This window comes from Labeo rohita, chromosome 6 (genome assembly GCF_022985175.1).
Source record: "Labeo rohita strain BAU-BD-2019 chromosome 6, IGBB_LRoh.1.0, whole genome shotgun sequence".
Taxonomy (NCBI): Eukaryota; Metazoa; Chordata; class Actinopteri; order Cypriniformes; family Cyprinidae; genus Labeo; species Labeo rohita.
The window spans coordinates 30,828,342-30,843,840 of record NC_066874.1 but is presented as its reverse complement, the minus strand read 5'-3'; the positions used below and the strand labels follow the sequence as shown (position 1 = coordinate 30,843,840).

Genomic DNA, 15,499 nt, shown 5'->3' with positions numbered 1-15,499 from the left:
TTTCTTGGCTGCCACAGGCTATTATGGTGTGGCATGTAAACCAGTCATCTTTAAGCACACCTGAAATTCTTTTCTTTCTCAGAATTATAGCTGGTTTCACTTTTACGTCATAATTAACCGTGGTTGTTCAGTTTATGTCCATCAGGTGGTTTCTTCTTCTGTCTTTGCCAGAATAGGCTGCAACTTGGACCAGATGATGTTAGTCAGAAGTCTGTCTGGAGGAGACTAGATACAGGCCAGCAGGAGACGGAAACTTGCAGATAAGCAAAAACACTGAACACTGAATCATGGCCTCATGGAAAAAGCATCACGCGTCAGGAACGTAAAAAACTGACATTTCCGTCTCAGAGCTGTTTGGTAGCACGTTTTTGTGACTTTTTATAAACATATAAATAAAAACGAAGGCGTCTGAATCATGAGCAGGCGTTGAATGTGGAGTCTGTGCTGTGGAGAGAGTCAGTGGGTAGCGTGAGTAGGTGTGAACAGTGACGGACTGTGTAACACGGACACACTGGATGCTTTTGTGCGGGCCGGGCATGAGTGGGCACCGGCTAAACTAGTGTTTAAGGAATGAAGGAAAGAGTGTGAAGTTTATTTTGGACTGTGTCTAATAGAGCGGCACAGAGGGAGTAAAGACACAAGGATGGAATGGTTGGGTTTAGACAGAAAAGTATGACATCTTTGAAATTCTTGTTTTTGCTAAACACATGCTGTCAATAAAAAGATGCAATAAAGCCACAGAGCTTTCTTTTTCAGATTAATTTGAGGTTTTGTTTGAAATTGATCATAGCATATGTGATGACAGATCAATTCGGATCATGTGAGCTGGTCATGCTGGCTATAATCAAAGGCTGTGATGTGTTTTTTTTTTTTTTTTTTTTTTTGTACACTTGTTTTTATAGACACGTGTTACACCAGACCCAGGTGTTATGCAATCTATGCCCACAGATCATCTGCTTGTAGAGGAATTTCTCTTAGAGATCTTGTTCATTCCCCAATCCACATGCTGTAACGTTTCATGACGACGTCTGTCAGGTTTCACTAGAAGGATTCATTTGCGTCTGCTTTGCTCAGTGCCACGGGGCGTTTGTGTGGTGGACGTTTCGAACTCGCATGACCCAGCGATCATTTGGAACACAATCTGCCTGGAGCTTTTATCTTGTTTTAAGGCTTGTGGCTAAGTGGGCCCCCATGACTCACATGGAGAAAGGAACCAAGTGGTACAAACCCAACCCTGTGATCCAGCAGAAAACATCCTCTTTCCATCTGTGCTTTTTAAAAAAAATCACAAGTCAACATATATGATCTTTCGGCGAAGAACCAAGTTTATGTAGCCAGAAATAACACAGTGCTTGTTGTACCAAGTAAATGTCTGGGATCTTTTCATTGCTTTTAGAAGTAAAGTTCAAAATACATGTTTCTTTTTTGCTTGAAAAGATTTGTTCATGTAAAAATGCCAGCATACATTGGCAAGATAACGTAACCACTGAGTGAAGAGATAAATAAGATATTTAAACGCCATAAAAGTAGTGTAAATTAATTCTTTAGAGATATATTTAAAAGATCTGTATGATGAATTAAGCACATTTTATACTACAGTTCAACAGTTTGGGGTCAGTAAGTCTCTTTTTAGGGAAAAATGCAGCAAAAAAACATAAGGTTGTGAAATAATGTAACATAACATGTTTCCTATGTGTATTTTAAAAATGTAATATATTCTTGGGATGCAAAGCTGAATTTTCAGCATCATTATTCCAGTCTTCAGTGTTTCGTGATTCTTCAGAAATCGTTCTAATATGCCGATTTACTGCTCAAGAAAGAATTTTTTATTATCGATGTTAAAATAGCGTTGCTGCTTAGTTGGGGTTGAAGCACGTAGCGCTGAAACCCTATTGTAATTGTTAGAACAGTCACGGATCAGCGATCTCCACATAAAACTGATTGTGCAGACCAAACCGTAAGTCGTAGAGACTTGAAACTTAGAGGGACAACGTGACCATGGCTCGCCCCAATCGGCCTGACGGGGGCGCTACAGCAAACAAAAGTAGGAAATCGCTCATGACTCCTAAACCGTCAGTTGCAGGCTCAAGTGTCTTATGACGTTGGAATATTTGGTTCATGGCAGACAAAACGCATGCCTCAGATTCGATCATGAGCCTGGTGGAATTTTTGGGTATTTCTTGGAAAACCTACTTTGGCGTACTAGTTCTAGGTTTTTCGCCCAACTGGAACCAAACCAGTGCCGAAATGGCATTATTCATTGGGTGTAAACAATATTCGTATCATATGATAGAACTCCTCATTCTGGACAACTTTGCCTCTAGAACCACTGCCATCAAACAAATTGTTTGTTAAAAATCTTGAAGGAAAAAAAAAAACACTGCAGTACAATTCTCTGGACTCTCTTGGTCAATAATTAACCAAAACAATTTTAAATTTACCATTTGCGACACTATAACGAGGTCATTTAGAAAAGGGGCCAGTCCAAATTTATCCAAAATCCTATAAAGCCGAAAGGAAAACTCAAAGCTTCACGAAACCTGGTGAGCACATGTAACAGGTGAATTTAAACACACATGCAAAGTTTTAAGTAGATTGGACCACAAAGGCGCTACAACAGTTAAAAAGATTCAGAAACACTATTTCTGTGTTAAATGACCTGGATATGCCAAAAATGCTTTTTTAAAACCATTGATTTAGGTGGGGACAGCCTTGCTAAATAATGTTATGTCCTTTTCCTTATATGCCTTAAGTGCTTAAACCCCGGTAATCGCTGCTTGCAACTATATTATTTTTTGTTAAACCTGTGATACTTTTTTTTTTTTTTTTTTTTTTCAGAATTCTTTCCTGAATTGAACAGTATTCTTTCCTTTAGAATTGAACAGTATTAATCTGAGTTTTCTGAAATTGAGTTTCCTCGTAGTCCGTTCTGTTCATGCCTGTTTTAAATACTAAAATTCCTATGCTTAAAATAATCTCTTCCCAGTATGGTTCCCACTAAACATAGGCACCACATGAAGTTCAATGCGTTTGAGACTGCCAGCCTTTCTACAACATGATCTTGCTCACAATACAAAAGCGACCTTTAGCTAAGCTCATTTTTAGTGTTTCACTCAGTTGAAAGCATTAGCCAACTCTCAGCTAGCTGATATGGTGGTATGTGTTTAAAACTCTCTTGCCAACTTATGACAACCCTAGTTATTTTCAGATTTGTTGAATGATAATGTTTGTAGGTAAAAGGAGTCTGTTTTACATTCGTAGCACTCTGATGAATCTCATTTTTGTGTGTTGCGTTTAGATGCATGAGTTTGTGCATGCACTGTGCTATATATTAAGGAAGGACAATACAGACAACGCCTAAGGGTCAGGAAGGACTGGGGACGCCTTGGTATGCAGTGACAGATCATTTAAAGTCAGCTTAGGGAGGAAGTTTGTCCCTAGACGTGGTTTACGAGAGTATCCCGACCTTGGTGGGGAAGGCAAGCCGCTGACCGTTTCCTTTGGAAACATGCACACCCCCAGTGAAATGACCTGTGACCACGCCGTCTCGGGCTTTGACTATTTTTGGTTTGAATTTGAACATAACACAGAAAGCAGTCATCACGGTCTGAAGGTTCAACGACACATTATGTGGTATGATGCCGCTAGGAAAGTAGTTTGACTAGGGCTTTGTTTTAGGTTTTGGGGGTGAGAAATTACACGTTACTCATCCCAGTTTGGTTGCTTTTTTTTTTTATTTGAATAACGGTGCACAGTGACTCTGAGTTTTGCGTGCACACAAACTCTCACAGATGCATGTACATGTTTTCTTCAAGACATTTGCAATTCATTATCCCCTGAAGGGCACACATGACCTGAATGAAGCTGAATTGGCAGCCCTTCAGTCCACCAGTTCCTGAAGTCCACGCAGGACGGCTGGCCATTCTGCTGACGTTGCCTTCTGATCTGTTACAGGGTCAGCCTTCATTGACAAAGCTGCCTTATATAGACAAGAGCTTTTCCTTGTATTGCACCTTCATCTGACATTACATGATTCGCAACTCAGAGCTGTTAAAATCTTGCAGTGTAGGGAGAAATGCCTCCTTGAATGTGATTTATACCTCAAATTTTTACTAATATATGAGAGAGATTTTATTGCAAAACTTGTATTCCTTTGATTTCTTCAACCATAAATAAAGTTCTTGTGCTGAATGTCAATATTTTCCCTCCACACCAGAGAGATTTGGTTTATACAAGCTAATTGATCCCCATAGGGAATATTTCAATGTTTGCCAGCATGTGTTTAACCTTTCTTGACATTTTAAAACCTGTTCACACTGAGTCTGAATTTCTGTCACAAAAAAACGAAATAAAGCAATGCTTATGAACTCCCTTTCTTTTTGCGGACTGTTTTTTTTTTTTTCTTTTTTTAAAATTAACTATATATATTTATATGTGACGTTTACAGTAAAGTGAAGATTATATATAGTTAATTTTAGAAAAAGAAAAAAAGGTTTACAGTACAAAAAGGCATTTTTCTAATACTTTGGTGTCATATTTACATTAGAGCTTGTGCAAACAGGCCTTAACACTGTTGAGAAAAGTGCACCATTATGTATGAGCAAATGCACTTAGCGGATTCATGCGATAATGCTAATCTGATTTGCTTACATAAAATCCTGTTTCATTAAGACACTCTTAATATTTCACTTCCTTAATTGGGGTCATTAAGTTTGAGCAATTTTTCAAGGAGAGCTTTATCAGTACATTTCTGGTCTTAGACCAGCTGGAAGTGTAGACCTCTGGCTGATGTCATTGTAGTGAAATGCATTTTTGGTAATTTAGCATTATGTAAACCCTTATGAGAGACATATAATGTTTTATTACCGAGACTTCTCTTCTTCTCCCAGTAGCGAAGTTTAGTTGGATGGTATTCTGATGCAACGTTGTCATGCGGAGCGTTTGTGAGAGCAAGCAGAGATTGCAAAACTTTTCTCTGAAAACTATTGATCTTCAGATGAATTTGGTTGAACTGCTGTAAAGCACGTCCGCACTGAATAGTTTACCCTGATCTGACCTGAAAACCAGCATGCCATGAATTAATAACGCTCACATTATTACATTATGCTTGCACTATTTTTAATACTCAGTAATAGTGTAATGAAAACACTTGTTTTGTCTTAGTTTTGATTTTGTACCAAAGTCCCAGAACTTTAACCTGTTTCTAGTGCATACACGACTATAAGTGGCTGTCATTTTGAATGTGTGTGTGGTTGTGATCAAGGTGCGCTGTGTCTGTGTGAATAGTCGTCTTTGTCCACAGAATGGCCTCTTTTAAGCATCATATCACAGACAGCAGTGAGTGCTTGTTAACTAAGGTCTCATTCTTCAGGCCTCTCTCTCATTCTGAATGAATATATTGTGACTGACCCGCGGTCAGAAAAACTCAATCGAGAATCTGAGATTGAAACGGAGCGCTGTGAATGCTGCTCCAATGCACTTTCTGTCCTCCTTTAGCTCTCTTCATACAACCAGCTTACGTGCAGGGAAATTAAATTGTGGCTAAGCGAAAGCTTTTCCATTCAGGAAAACGTGGAAAAGTTTATTGCTCTTGAGCAAACACGATTTTGACCGTTTAAGGTGATGAGGACGCCAGCTAGGTGTTGTTCCTCTGAGGTTGTGTGCAAAGGCTTGGCTTTGTTGAGTTATGGACTCTTTTCTAACGGCACACGCGAGTGGAAAGTATTTGAGCGTGGACGGAAACGTACAGTCTCTCCATCGGTGATAAAGACCGTCTTTGTGTGATTAAGAGGTTTAATGGGGATCATACATCATATTGGCAAGAGCAGTGAAAAACCTTTTTGTACTGGACACACTGATGTGAGTGTGCTTGAATGTTTTATTCTGGTTTCAGAGAAACTAGATTTGTATTTGATATTGTTCCTATTTTATAAAGATGAAAGTACATAAAGTGAAAAAATATGGAAATAAGCAATTATATAAAATAAAATAAAATCAATTATTTTTCATATGTACATTTCCAGTCAAAAGCTTTTGAACAGTAAGCTTTTTAATGTTTTTTTTTTAAAGAAGTCTCTTTTGCTTACCAAGCCTGCATTTATTTGATTCAAAATACAGCAAAAGCAGATATATTGTGAAATATTTTTACTATTTAAAATAACTGCTATCTATTTGAATATTATTTTGATAATGTGCTGACGTCCTGTTCAAGAAACATTTTTTATTTTACCAAAATCTTGGAGTCTGCGCGCGTGTGTGTGTGTATATGTATATGTATGTGTATGTGTGTGTGTGTGTGTGTGTGTGTGTGTGTGTGTGTGTGTGTGTATTTTTTTTTTTTTAGAGGGAAAAATTATAGAAATTAATACTTTTATCAAGGATGCTTTAAATTGATCAAAAGTGATGATAAAGACATTTATAAAGTTGAAAAAGATTTCTGTTTAAGATAAATGCTGTTCATCAAAGAAATTTGAAGAAAAAAATATACTCTGCTGTTTTCAACATAATAATAATAATAATAATAATAATAATAATAATAATAATAATAATAAATATTTTTTGAGTAGCAAATCAGAATATTAGAATGAAGGATCATGTGACTAATGATGCTAAAAATTTAGCTTTGAAATCACAGGAATAAATTACATTTTTAAATATATTCAAATAGAAAACATTTATATTAAATGGTAAAAATATTTCACAATTTTACTGTTTTTGCTGTACTTTGGATCAAATAAATGCAGGCTTGGTGAGCAGAAAATACTTCTTTAAAAAACATTAAAACTCTTACTGTTCAAAATATAATACATAAAAATATAATTTTTTAGACATGTTTTTTATTATTATTATTATTATTATTTTGAAGTGTTCTCATGGTGTGTCATTCAGTCATTCAATACTGTGATGCACATCATTCAAGACATGGTAACATACCATGGTATTACCATCTGATACAATTGTACAGCTGCTAAGTTACTTTGTAAATATTGAACTTTTTTCTTAATTATTTCTAATTGTAATAATGCATGATCTTGATATCAGGCCGTTTAATGCATTATAAAAGTAAAAAACACAAACTACCTCCTAGCTCAGCCCATCTTATTATTTCCGTCATTTTGCCCCGGATTTATTTTTAACATTCAAACACAGTTTGTTTTCCACTTATTGACTTAAGAATGGTTTTTTTTTTTTTTTTTTTTTTTTAATCCTGTTTATTACTTTTTCTTTATAGGCACAGACAAGAGAACAGGAAATTAAGGGGGAAAGAGATGATTTGAAAGATAGATTTGAACCTTCCAAACTCACTTAATGTGTCAGAATTTATGTGCTAATCGCTAGGCCGCAACTCCGCAACAGGTCTAAAAAGCGGTACGCTATTGTTTAGTAATGTTTTAATACATGGCTGCTAACAAAAGATTAATCTGATTCACACAGCAACAAGCGGTTAAATTAACTGAATGTTGTGGTTTCCACCAAGCATAACAGTTGCTTTTAAAGTGGCTGGAAAATTGGCTAGGTGTTGAAGTTTTATCCCGAGAATAGACAGAATAGCGCAATCAGCTTGATCTGTTACTGTTATGAGGAATTAAAGAAGGAAAAAACAAATTTCACACTGTTTTTACATTGGCATCTGGTTCTGCCTGACTTTTAAAGAGGTTTACAGTCAAACACCTGTAATTATAGTTAGTTCTTACAAAGTTTCTCTCGTTTGTGCTTTTTTTATTTGACACAGGTTGATTGACACCAGAGACATTTGAAAGTTTAATGTCTTAACCCCCCAGCAGGTAACGTGTTGAGATCTTGCGTGTGAAATGTCGAGGCAGTAATGAGACTTATAGAGCGTCAGCCCGAGGCGGTAGGGTGTGACGTCCCACCGCCCCAGCCGAATCAGTTGACTTCAAAACATCAACAGAGACCAGTTTGTGGCAGTATTTGCTGCGCTAAAGATCATGCATCACGCACACGACAACAAAAAGACCAGTGAGGTGCATGATATGACAAGTCTAGTCCTGCAGGAGGAACAGTCAGATTTGCTGCCCCCGGCTATAGACCTGGGAAACACTTACTAGGAAGTACAGTGACACAGAAGTTGTTTTATGTAGAACTTCAATGGAAAAAATGAGAACAGTATCAAGGATTGACTTCAGTTAGGATTATAGAATTAACTTTAGTCATAATAATGTTTCATTTTAATACGAGGTAAATAGAGGAGTGTTTTCACACTCAGTCATTTACACACTCAGTCGAAGTGTAAATTTGGACTGTTTCTCTGAACAATGCACTTTTAACTAGCATGTAAGGTTCATTTTATTTTTGTCTTATTGTATGTTATATAATATGTGCATTATATAATATATATTTACATTTACAAAATTAATGAAAAACAAATTTAAATAGTTTTTTTGGGGGAGAATTGAAATATTGCTGTTATATATTAACATTTTAATATTTTAGTATTAAATTAAATGCAAAGTTTGAGACTCTTTTCTCCCTAAGAAGATCTGATTTCACTTTTAAAGCCAGTTGGACCATGTAAATGCTGTCAGGATTAAGTTCACTTAAATGTTTGGTTATTTGGAAGAGGACTCTAATGAAAGATTGAAACCGAAAGAGAAGTGAATGTTAACGGCAGTTGAATGGCAGGTTTTTCAGCCAATAGGAGAAGTCATTCTCTGCATAATTTGCATATTGCATCAGCTGCATCCTGCTCAGACACAGTCAGCAGTCCAGTATTAAGCATATTTGATTAGACGGTTTAATGCCAGTATTGAGACTGTTTGCACAGTCTTAACATAATTTACTTTAATATTTCTGTCGCTGTGACTCGGTGTCGATTATGTTAACAGAAAGTGTCCGACTCAATTAATATGACCTTTTATGCGTTTATGGGTGGGCGGGTTAATGGATATATTATTGCGATGTAATGCATAATCTAACTCGTTTATCAGCTTTTGTAATCAGAATTATTCAGAGAGTAGTTTATCATCGAGGCTGTTAGTAAGCCAGTCTAGTCTATGCCTTTTGCAGATGTTTACCTCAGCTGTTAGTGAGTGAATAGTTCAATTGTCTCAGATCAGTGATTAAATAAAGCTTTTTTTGGCTGAGCTATTCAGCCGTACATGTGCTAGCCCAAAAATTTAGCATCTTTTTTTATGTTTTCCTTTCCTCAGCTGACTTTAGGTTGGACAAAAGTCAAAGTCCAGCTGTGTGTGTCTCTGTGTGTGTGTGTGGCCCTAAAAATGGACTGCCTTTCGTGATTGGTTGTTTTTCACTGATTTCCTTACCTAGAAAGAGAATAATTGGAAATTAAGAAGGAAAATTGTGTTATAACAAATACAGTTCATAGCAGTGATCTCCGACACACTTGTATTGGTAAACAAGCTCTTTTATTTAAATGAAGAAAATAAAAGTGAGAAGCTTCCAGAGTACATGGCTTTGTTGATCTAGTTTTGTACACCAATCTTGCAGTGAAGATAATGAGCACCTAGGCTTGAGGGGTTGTGGAAGAGCTGGTTTTTCTGGCACAATGTCTGTGGAAAGGGGTTTGCGTGAGCAGTCTTTTGATGAATGTGCACTGCTCTCCCTGCATGCTGGAGGCTTTGCTGCAGTGATGCATTAGTGTGATTATGCAGAAGCTAAGTAATTGACCTGTTTAAAACTTTGAGGCCACGGCACTAATTCCTCAAAATTATGGCATTAAAGAGGTTTATATAAAACTGTGCATTTTGGGTCATTTGATACTTCAAACTAATTTATCATGTCTCATGATCCTTCGGAATTCATTCTAATGTGCTTGGTATGTCATAAATGTTTATAACATCAATGCTGAAAACAGTTCTGCTTGAGATTTTTGTTTAAAAAACATGATTCCTAGAAATCTTTGTTTCTTAGAAAATTATATATTATATGTGATGTCTTAAGTAGCACTGGTTTATTTCTAGCAATAGCCAAAATTGCATTATATGGGTCAAAATGATCGATTTTTCTTTTATGCCAAAACATTAGGATATTAAGTACAGATCATGTTCCATGAAGATATTTTGTAAATACCGTGCCGTAAATATATCAGAACTTAATTTTTGATTAGTAATATGCATTGCTGAGAACTTCATTTGGAAAACTTTGAAGGCAATTTTTTCCTCTTTTTTTTTTTTTTTTTTGCAACCTCAGATTCCAGATTTTCAAATAGTTGTATCTCAGCCAAACATTGTCTTATTCTAACAAACCATACGTCAGTGGAAAGCTTTCAGATGATGTATAAATCTCAATTTCAAAAATTTAACCCTTATGACTAGTTTTGTGGTCCAGGGTCACATATATAAATTTATATTAACTTTGCAGAATGAAGAATTTAACATCCTTTCTCAGTTTCCAATAAAATAAATTCTCTAAATGTTTATATTTAGATAGGAAATGCTACTCGGTCAAGATGTCTATATGTGTCCTGTCCTCCCTTCTTCTGGGTCAGAATGCCCTAATGCAGGTACAAGGCCTGTGCTGAAAAAAAAATTAGGTCAAGTGTGCTTCAAGTCACTCTTTTACAGATTTTGAGTTGAGTAACATAATCATCCAACTCAGTGGAATTAAAGTTTTGCTATTATATTCTCACCTTCATGTCATTCCAAATCTGTATGACTGACTTTCCTTCTTTCTGTGGAAGAAGGAAAGACTATTTTCCATGCTCTTTTCCATGCAATTACAGTGTGACTGACACTTTCAAGCTTCAACAATGATGCAAAAGCATCATAAAATTAATCCGTATTACTTGTTCTCAGTCTTCAGAAGCCATATATTGCTGATTTGTGAGCAGGAAGGTGAGAAATGATAGTACAAGTTTCATTTTTGGGCAGACGATTCCGTTAATCCTCGTTAATGAGAATTCTGTGTTGCTTCATTTGAACCACACATTCCTGTGAAAGATAAGACAAGTTATGTAGCAAACTGTCTGAGACATGTTACAAAATGAAGCCCATTCAGCCACTTATTAAAGAAAGAGAGAGGGAAAGAAAGGATTAAAGAGAAGAGAACAATGTGATGAAACTCTTCTTTCAGGACTCTTAAGCAACATGTTTTTCCTCTTGGCATCGCAGCTTCTGATGGAGCTCGGAATGGAAGATTGTGAGATTAAGGACACTGATATTAATTTCCTTTCTCTTTTTTTCCCTCAAGGAGCGACGAAAGAGATCGGATCGGCTTTGACCAGGATGTGTATGAGACACAGAAGCATTGAGAACAAGCTCAAACTATTCACCACGTATGACTGTTTAATTGTTTTGTTTTTCATAAGCTCATTAGTTGAATTAGTAATAAAGATTATGTATTATACAACACATTAAAGGAAAAGTTCACTTCCAGAACAAAAATTTACAGATAATTTACTCACTCCCTTGTCATCCAAAATGTTTGTGTCTTTCTTTCTTCAGTCATAAAGAAAAAAACATTCCAGAATTTCTCCATGTAGTGGACTTCTATGGTGCCCGTGAGTTTAAACTTCCAAAATACAGTTTCAATGCAGCTTAAAAGGGCTCTAAACAGCCGAGGAAAAAGGGTCTTATCTAGCAAAACGACTGGTTATTTTCCTTAAAAAAAAAAAAAAATGTACTGGTTATATACTTTTTAACCTCAAATGCTCGTCTCGTCTATTCTCTGAGACGTGCATGTAAACCGTGTGTAATCTGGGTTGGTACTTTTGCAGCGATGTAGGAGAAAATGAGAACTGTATTGACCCAGATTACACAGAGTTTGCATGTGCATCGCAGAGAATAGACAAGATGACAGTTTGAGGTTAAAAAGTATATAAATTGTAATTTTTTTTTTTTTTTTTTTTTTTTTTTTTTTTTTTTTTTTTAGAAAGTAATTGATCGTTTTTGCAAGATAAGACCCTTCTTCCTCGGCTGGAATCATTTAGACTGCCTTGAAGCTGCATTTAAACTGTATTTTGGAAGTTCAAACTCGTGGGCACCATAAAAGTTCACTATATGGAGAAAAATTCTGGAATGTTTTCCTCAATAAACGCTTTTTTTTTTTTTTTTTTATGACTGAAGAAAGAAAGACACAAGCATCTTGGACGATAAAGGGGTGAGTAAATTATCTGTTCTGGAAGTGAATTCCTTCAAATGTATGGATGACTTTAACCTGTGCATGTGTGTGTGCAGGGCTCTTATGGATAACTTGATCACTCCTCTGGAACTGAAACTTGAAGAGTGGAAGAAAGGTTGCCAGTCAGCTGGATAAAGACCACGCCAAAGGTATCGGCCTCTTTCCCTACGTGATATAATCAGAATTCAACAGGTTTAGTATTTAATCTTTGTCTAGAAAAAGTTCCTGTACAGCAGGAGGTAAAGTATCATTTTAATCCTTTAATGGAGGTTTTTCAAGCGAAGTGCGTTGAATTTAAAGGTGGAGTTCACCTAAAAAAAAAAAAAAAAAGAAAAATTCATAAAACAAATTAAAGCAGAATACCTAGAAGAATATTAAGGCTGTTCCATACAGCCTGTTCAGTTAATAATATACACAAATGATTTAGCTGGTAATTAAAATGGTAATGGAATCCAGTATTTCTTTATCCTTTGAGATGAGAGTTAATTATACTCTAAAACATTTACATAGTCTTAAAGGAGAAGTTCACTTCCAGAACAAAAATTCACAGATAATGTACTCACCCCCTTGTCATCTAAGATGTTCATGCCTTTCTTTCTTCAGTCGTAAAGAAATAGTTTTTTTTTTTTTTGAGGAAAACATTTCTGGATTTTTCTCCATATAGTTGACTGATATGGTGCCCCGAGTTTGAACTTCCAAAATGCAGTTTAAATGGCACTCCAAACAATCCCAAATGCGGTTGTAAACAATCCCAGCCAAGGAAGAAGGGTCTTATCTAGCGTAATCAATTGGTTATTTATTTATTTTTTTAAATTACAGTTTACACACTTTTTAACCTCAAATGCTCGTCTTGTCTTACTCTGCCTGAACTCTGTTTTTTTCCGGTTCAAGACAGTTAGGGTATGTCGAAAAACTCCCATCTCATTTTCTCCCTCAACATCAAAATCGTTCTACATTGCAGTTTTACCATTTTTGTTAAGGGCATTTGATCTTCTTTGCATGTTCACTTGGCAAACACTGCAGCGACGTAGGATGATTTTGAAATGATTTTTGAAGTTGAGGGAGAAAATAAGATGGGTGTTGTTCAACATACCTTAACTGTCTTGAACCGGAAAGATCGTTTCACAAGATAAGACCTTTCTTCCTCGGCTGGGATCATTTAGAGCCATTTGAAGCTGCATTTGAACTGCATTATGAAAGTTCAAAGTCGTGGGCACCATATCAGTCCATTATATGGAGAAAAACCCAGATATGTTTTTCTCAAAAAAACATAATTTCTTTACGAGTGAAGAAAGAAAGACATGAACATCTTGGATGAGTTAGTACATTATCTGTACATTTTTGTTCTGGAAGTGAACTTCTCCTTTAAGAGTGCAGTAGCAAAAAATTGGCACAAAAAACTTGTTGATCTCAGTGCAAAAAAAAAAGTATATCACCACCCCTAAGAATATCACTGTCGGAAAACCTGTCCTATTAGCTGCACACTGTTAATTATTAAATGGCTCTTAACTCTGTGGGAGTCCCTCAGACAGTTATATTACAGCTCACAATGGATTATTTATTCATAAGAACAATCCATTATGTCATATAAAAGATTAGGCATTCAATCAGTTAGCTTGCAGCTCGCGCTGCTGCACCCACGCTATCTCCAACACGTCTGTCTGAGGTTGCTAAGGGGTCGTTTCATTTGACATCATTGTGAATAATTTATTAGCAGTGCTTGCTAAGGCGTGCAACGTTATTATTGTTGAACAAATTCAAGATTAGGGATTTGAATCACTGCCTTTATTAACATTCGGTTTTTGCTTTAACTGAAGAGGCTAATGTTGTTCTTTCCCTTCCTTTGTTGCTTTTTTTTTTTTTTTTTTTTTTTTTTTTTTTAGAATATAAGAAAGCGCGTGCAGAGATCAAGAAGAAATCGTCAGACACGATTAAACTGCAGAAGAAAGTTAAGAAAGGTAAGAACTGATGGTTAGAGAGGAAATCATGGGTGAACACCTTGGGTAAATACTGTCTTAATTATATTCTATGAGTTGCAACATATGAAGTCCTGTTGTCTTGTTACACACTCACGCACACATTCTCAAATTACCGCCTCAGATCTCTTTGTCTAAACACAATAGGACATGCCCGTGTCCTCTGTTGGCGCCACACCCCGTGTTGTCATAACACCACACCCTGTGTTGTCATGGCATCAGCCTTAGCCATCTTGCCTCTGGTCATGAGGCGCTGTGAACTGAATGTTCATTTGAAATAGTCCTTCAGTGTTTATTTTTGCGGCTTGACAAAAAGCGTAGCCGAAAGGTAACCAAGTAGGCTTACTTGGGTTCCTCAAAATCTTGCCCCTGGAGGGCTGATGATCAAACTCATCTACCTGTGAAATTTTTTTTAATGATCCTGAAGACATTGATTAGCATGCTCGGATGTGTTTGATTAGGGTTTGAGCTACGAGTGGATCTCGTGGACCAGATTTGAGGATCCCTAAACTAACTGAATGATGAGGCCATAGTTTTACCAACCTTTTGGTAGAATACACTTTTTAGGAGAATCTCACAAAAGCTATAAAGAACATGTGTAAGTCACATTATATAATAATTATAATTTGCATAATGACAATAAAGCTTGCTAGTAGAATTATAGAATTAAGAAGACAGTGTCCATTATAACATTATTTTCATAACATTTAAGCACTTTCATCCCCAAATTCTCTTTAGTGTAATGCATTACTGCAAAAAAAATGTATATATATTATTTTTAAAGCATGGTACTAAATCTTTGTAATGTGGTTTTTTTTTTCTCCAATATTTTCAGTTTTCACAAATTAATGTTTTTTTTTTTTTGTTGTTGTTTGTTTTTTCATTTTTATTATTTTACTTTTTCCTTAATATTTATATTTAATCTGATTTTTTTTTCATTTGATTTAATTCTAATATTTTTAATCAAATTATTTTATTTAATTTCAGCTTTAATTTATTTAATGAGATTTTATTTTTATAGGTTTGGTTTTAATAAGCAATAAAAAACACTGAGTATAAGCATGTGTTGCTAAAAACTGTAAGAATTACCAAAATAAAGAGTTATTTTGGTATTACTTCTATTGTATCATAGTATTATTTTTTTTTTTTTTTTTTTTTTTTTTTTTTTTTAAATTTGCTTTTTTATTTTTTCCCCCCAATATTTTTAGTTTTTCGCAAATATAATATTTAATCTAATATTTTTATTTAATTTCAGCTTTAATTTAATGAATAAGTTGGTTTTAATAAGAGTAAAAGCATGTTGCAAAATTGTAAGAATTACCAAAAAAAATGTAATTCGTTTTTTTTTTTTTTTCCAGTATTTTCAGTTTTTGTAAATTAATGTTTGTTTTTTATTTTCTTTTTTGTCTTAATATTTATATTTA

General features: G+C 35.4%; 1 protein-coding gene across 1 annotated transcript in view; it reads left to right on the top strand.

The window, feature by feature from the left end:
* mtss1 (MTSS I-BAR domain containing 1) overlaps nucleotides 1–15,499 on the top strand; it is a 55,336-nt gene that overhangs the window by 22,891 nt on the left and 16,946 nt on the right. The window contains 4 exon segments of the mRNA XM_051112251.1: nucleotides 11,170–11,254; nucleotides 12,156–12,210; nucleotides 12,212–12,248; nucleotides 13,983–14,057. Coding sequence (XP_050968208.1) covers nucleotides 11,170–11,254; nucleotides 12,156–12,210; nucleotides 12,212–12,248; nucleotides 13,983–14,057 — 252 coding nt within the window.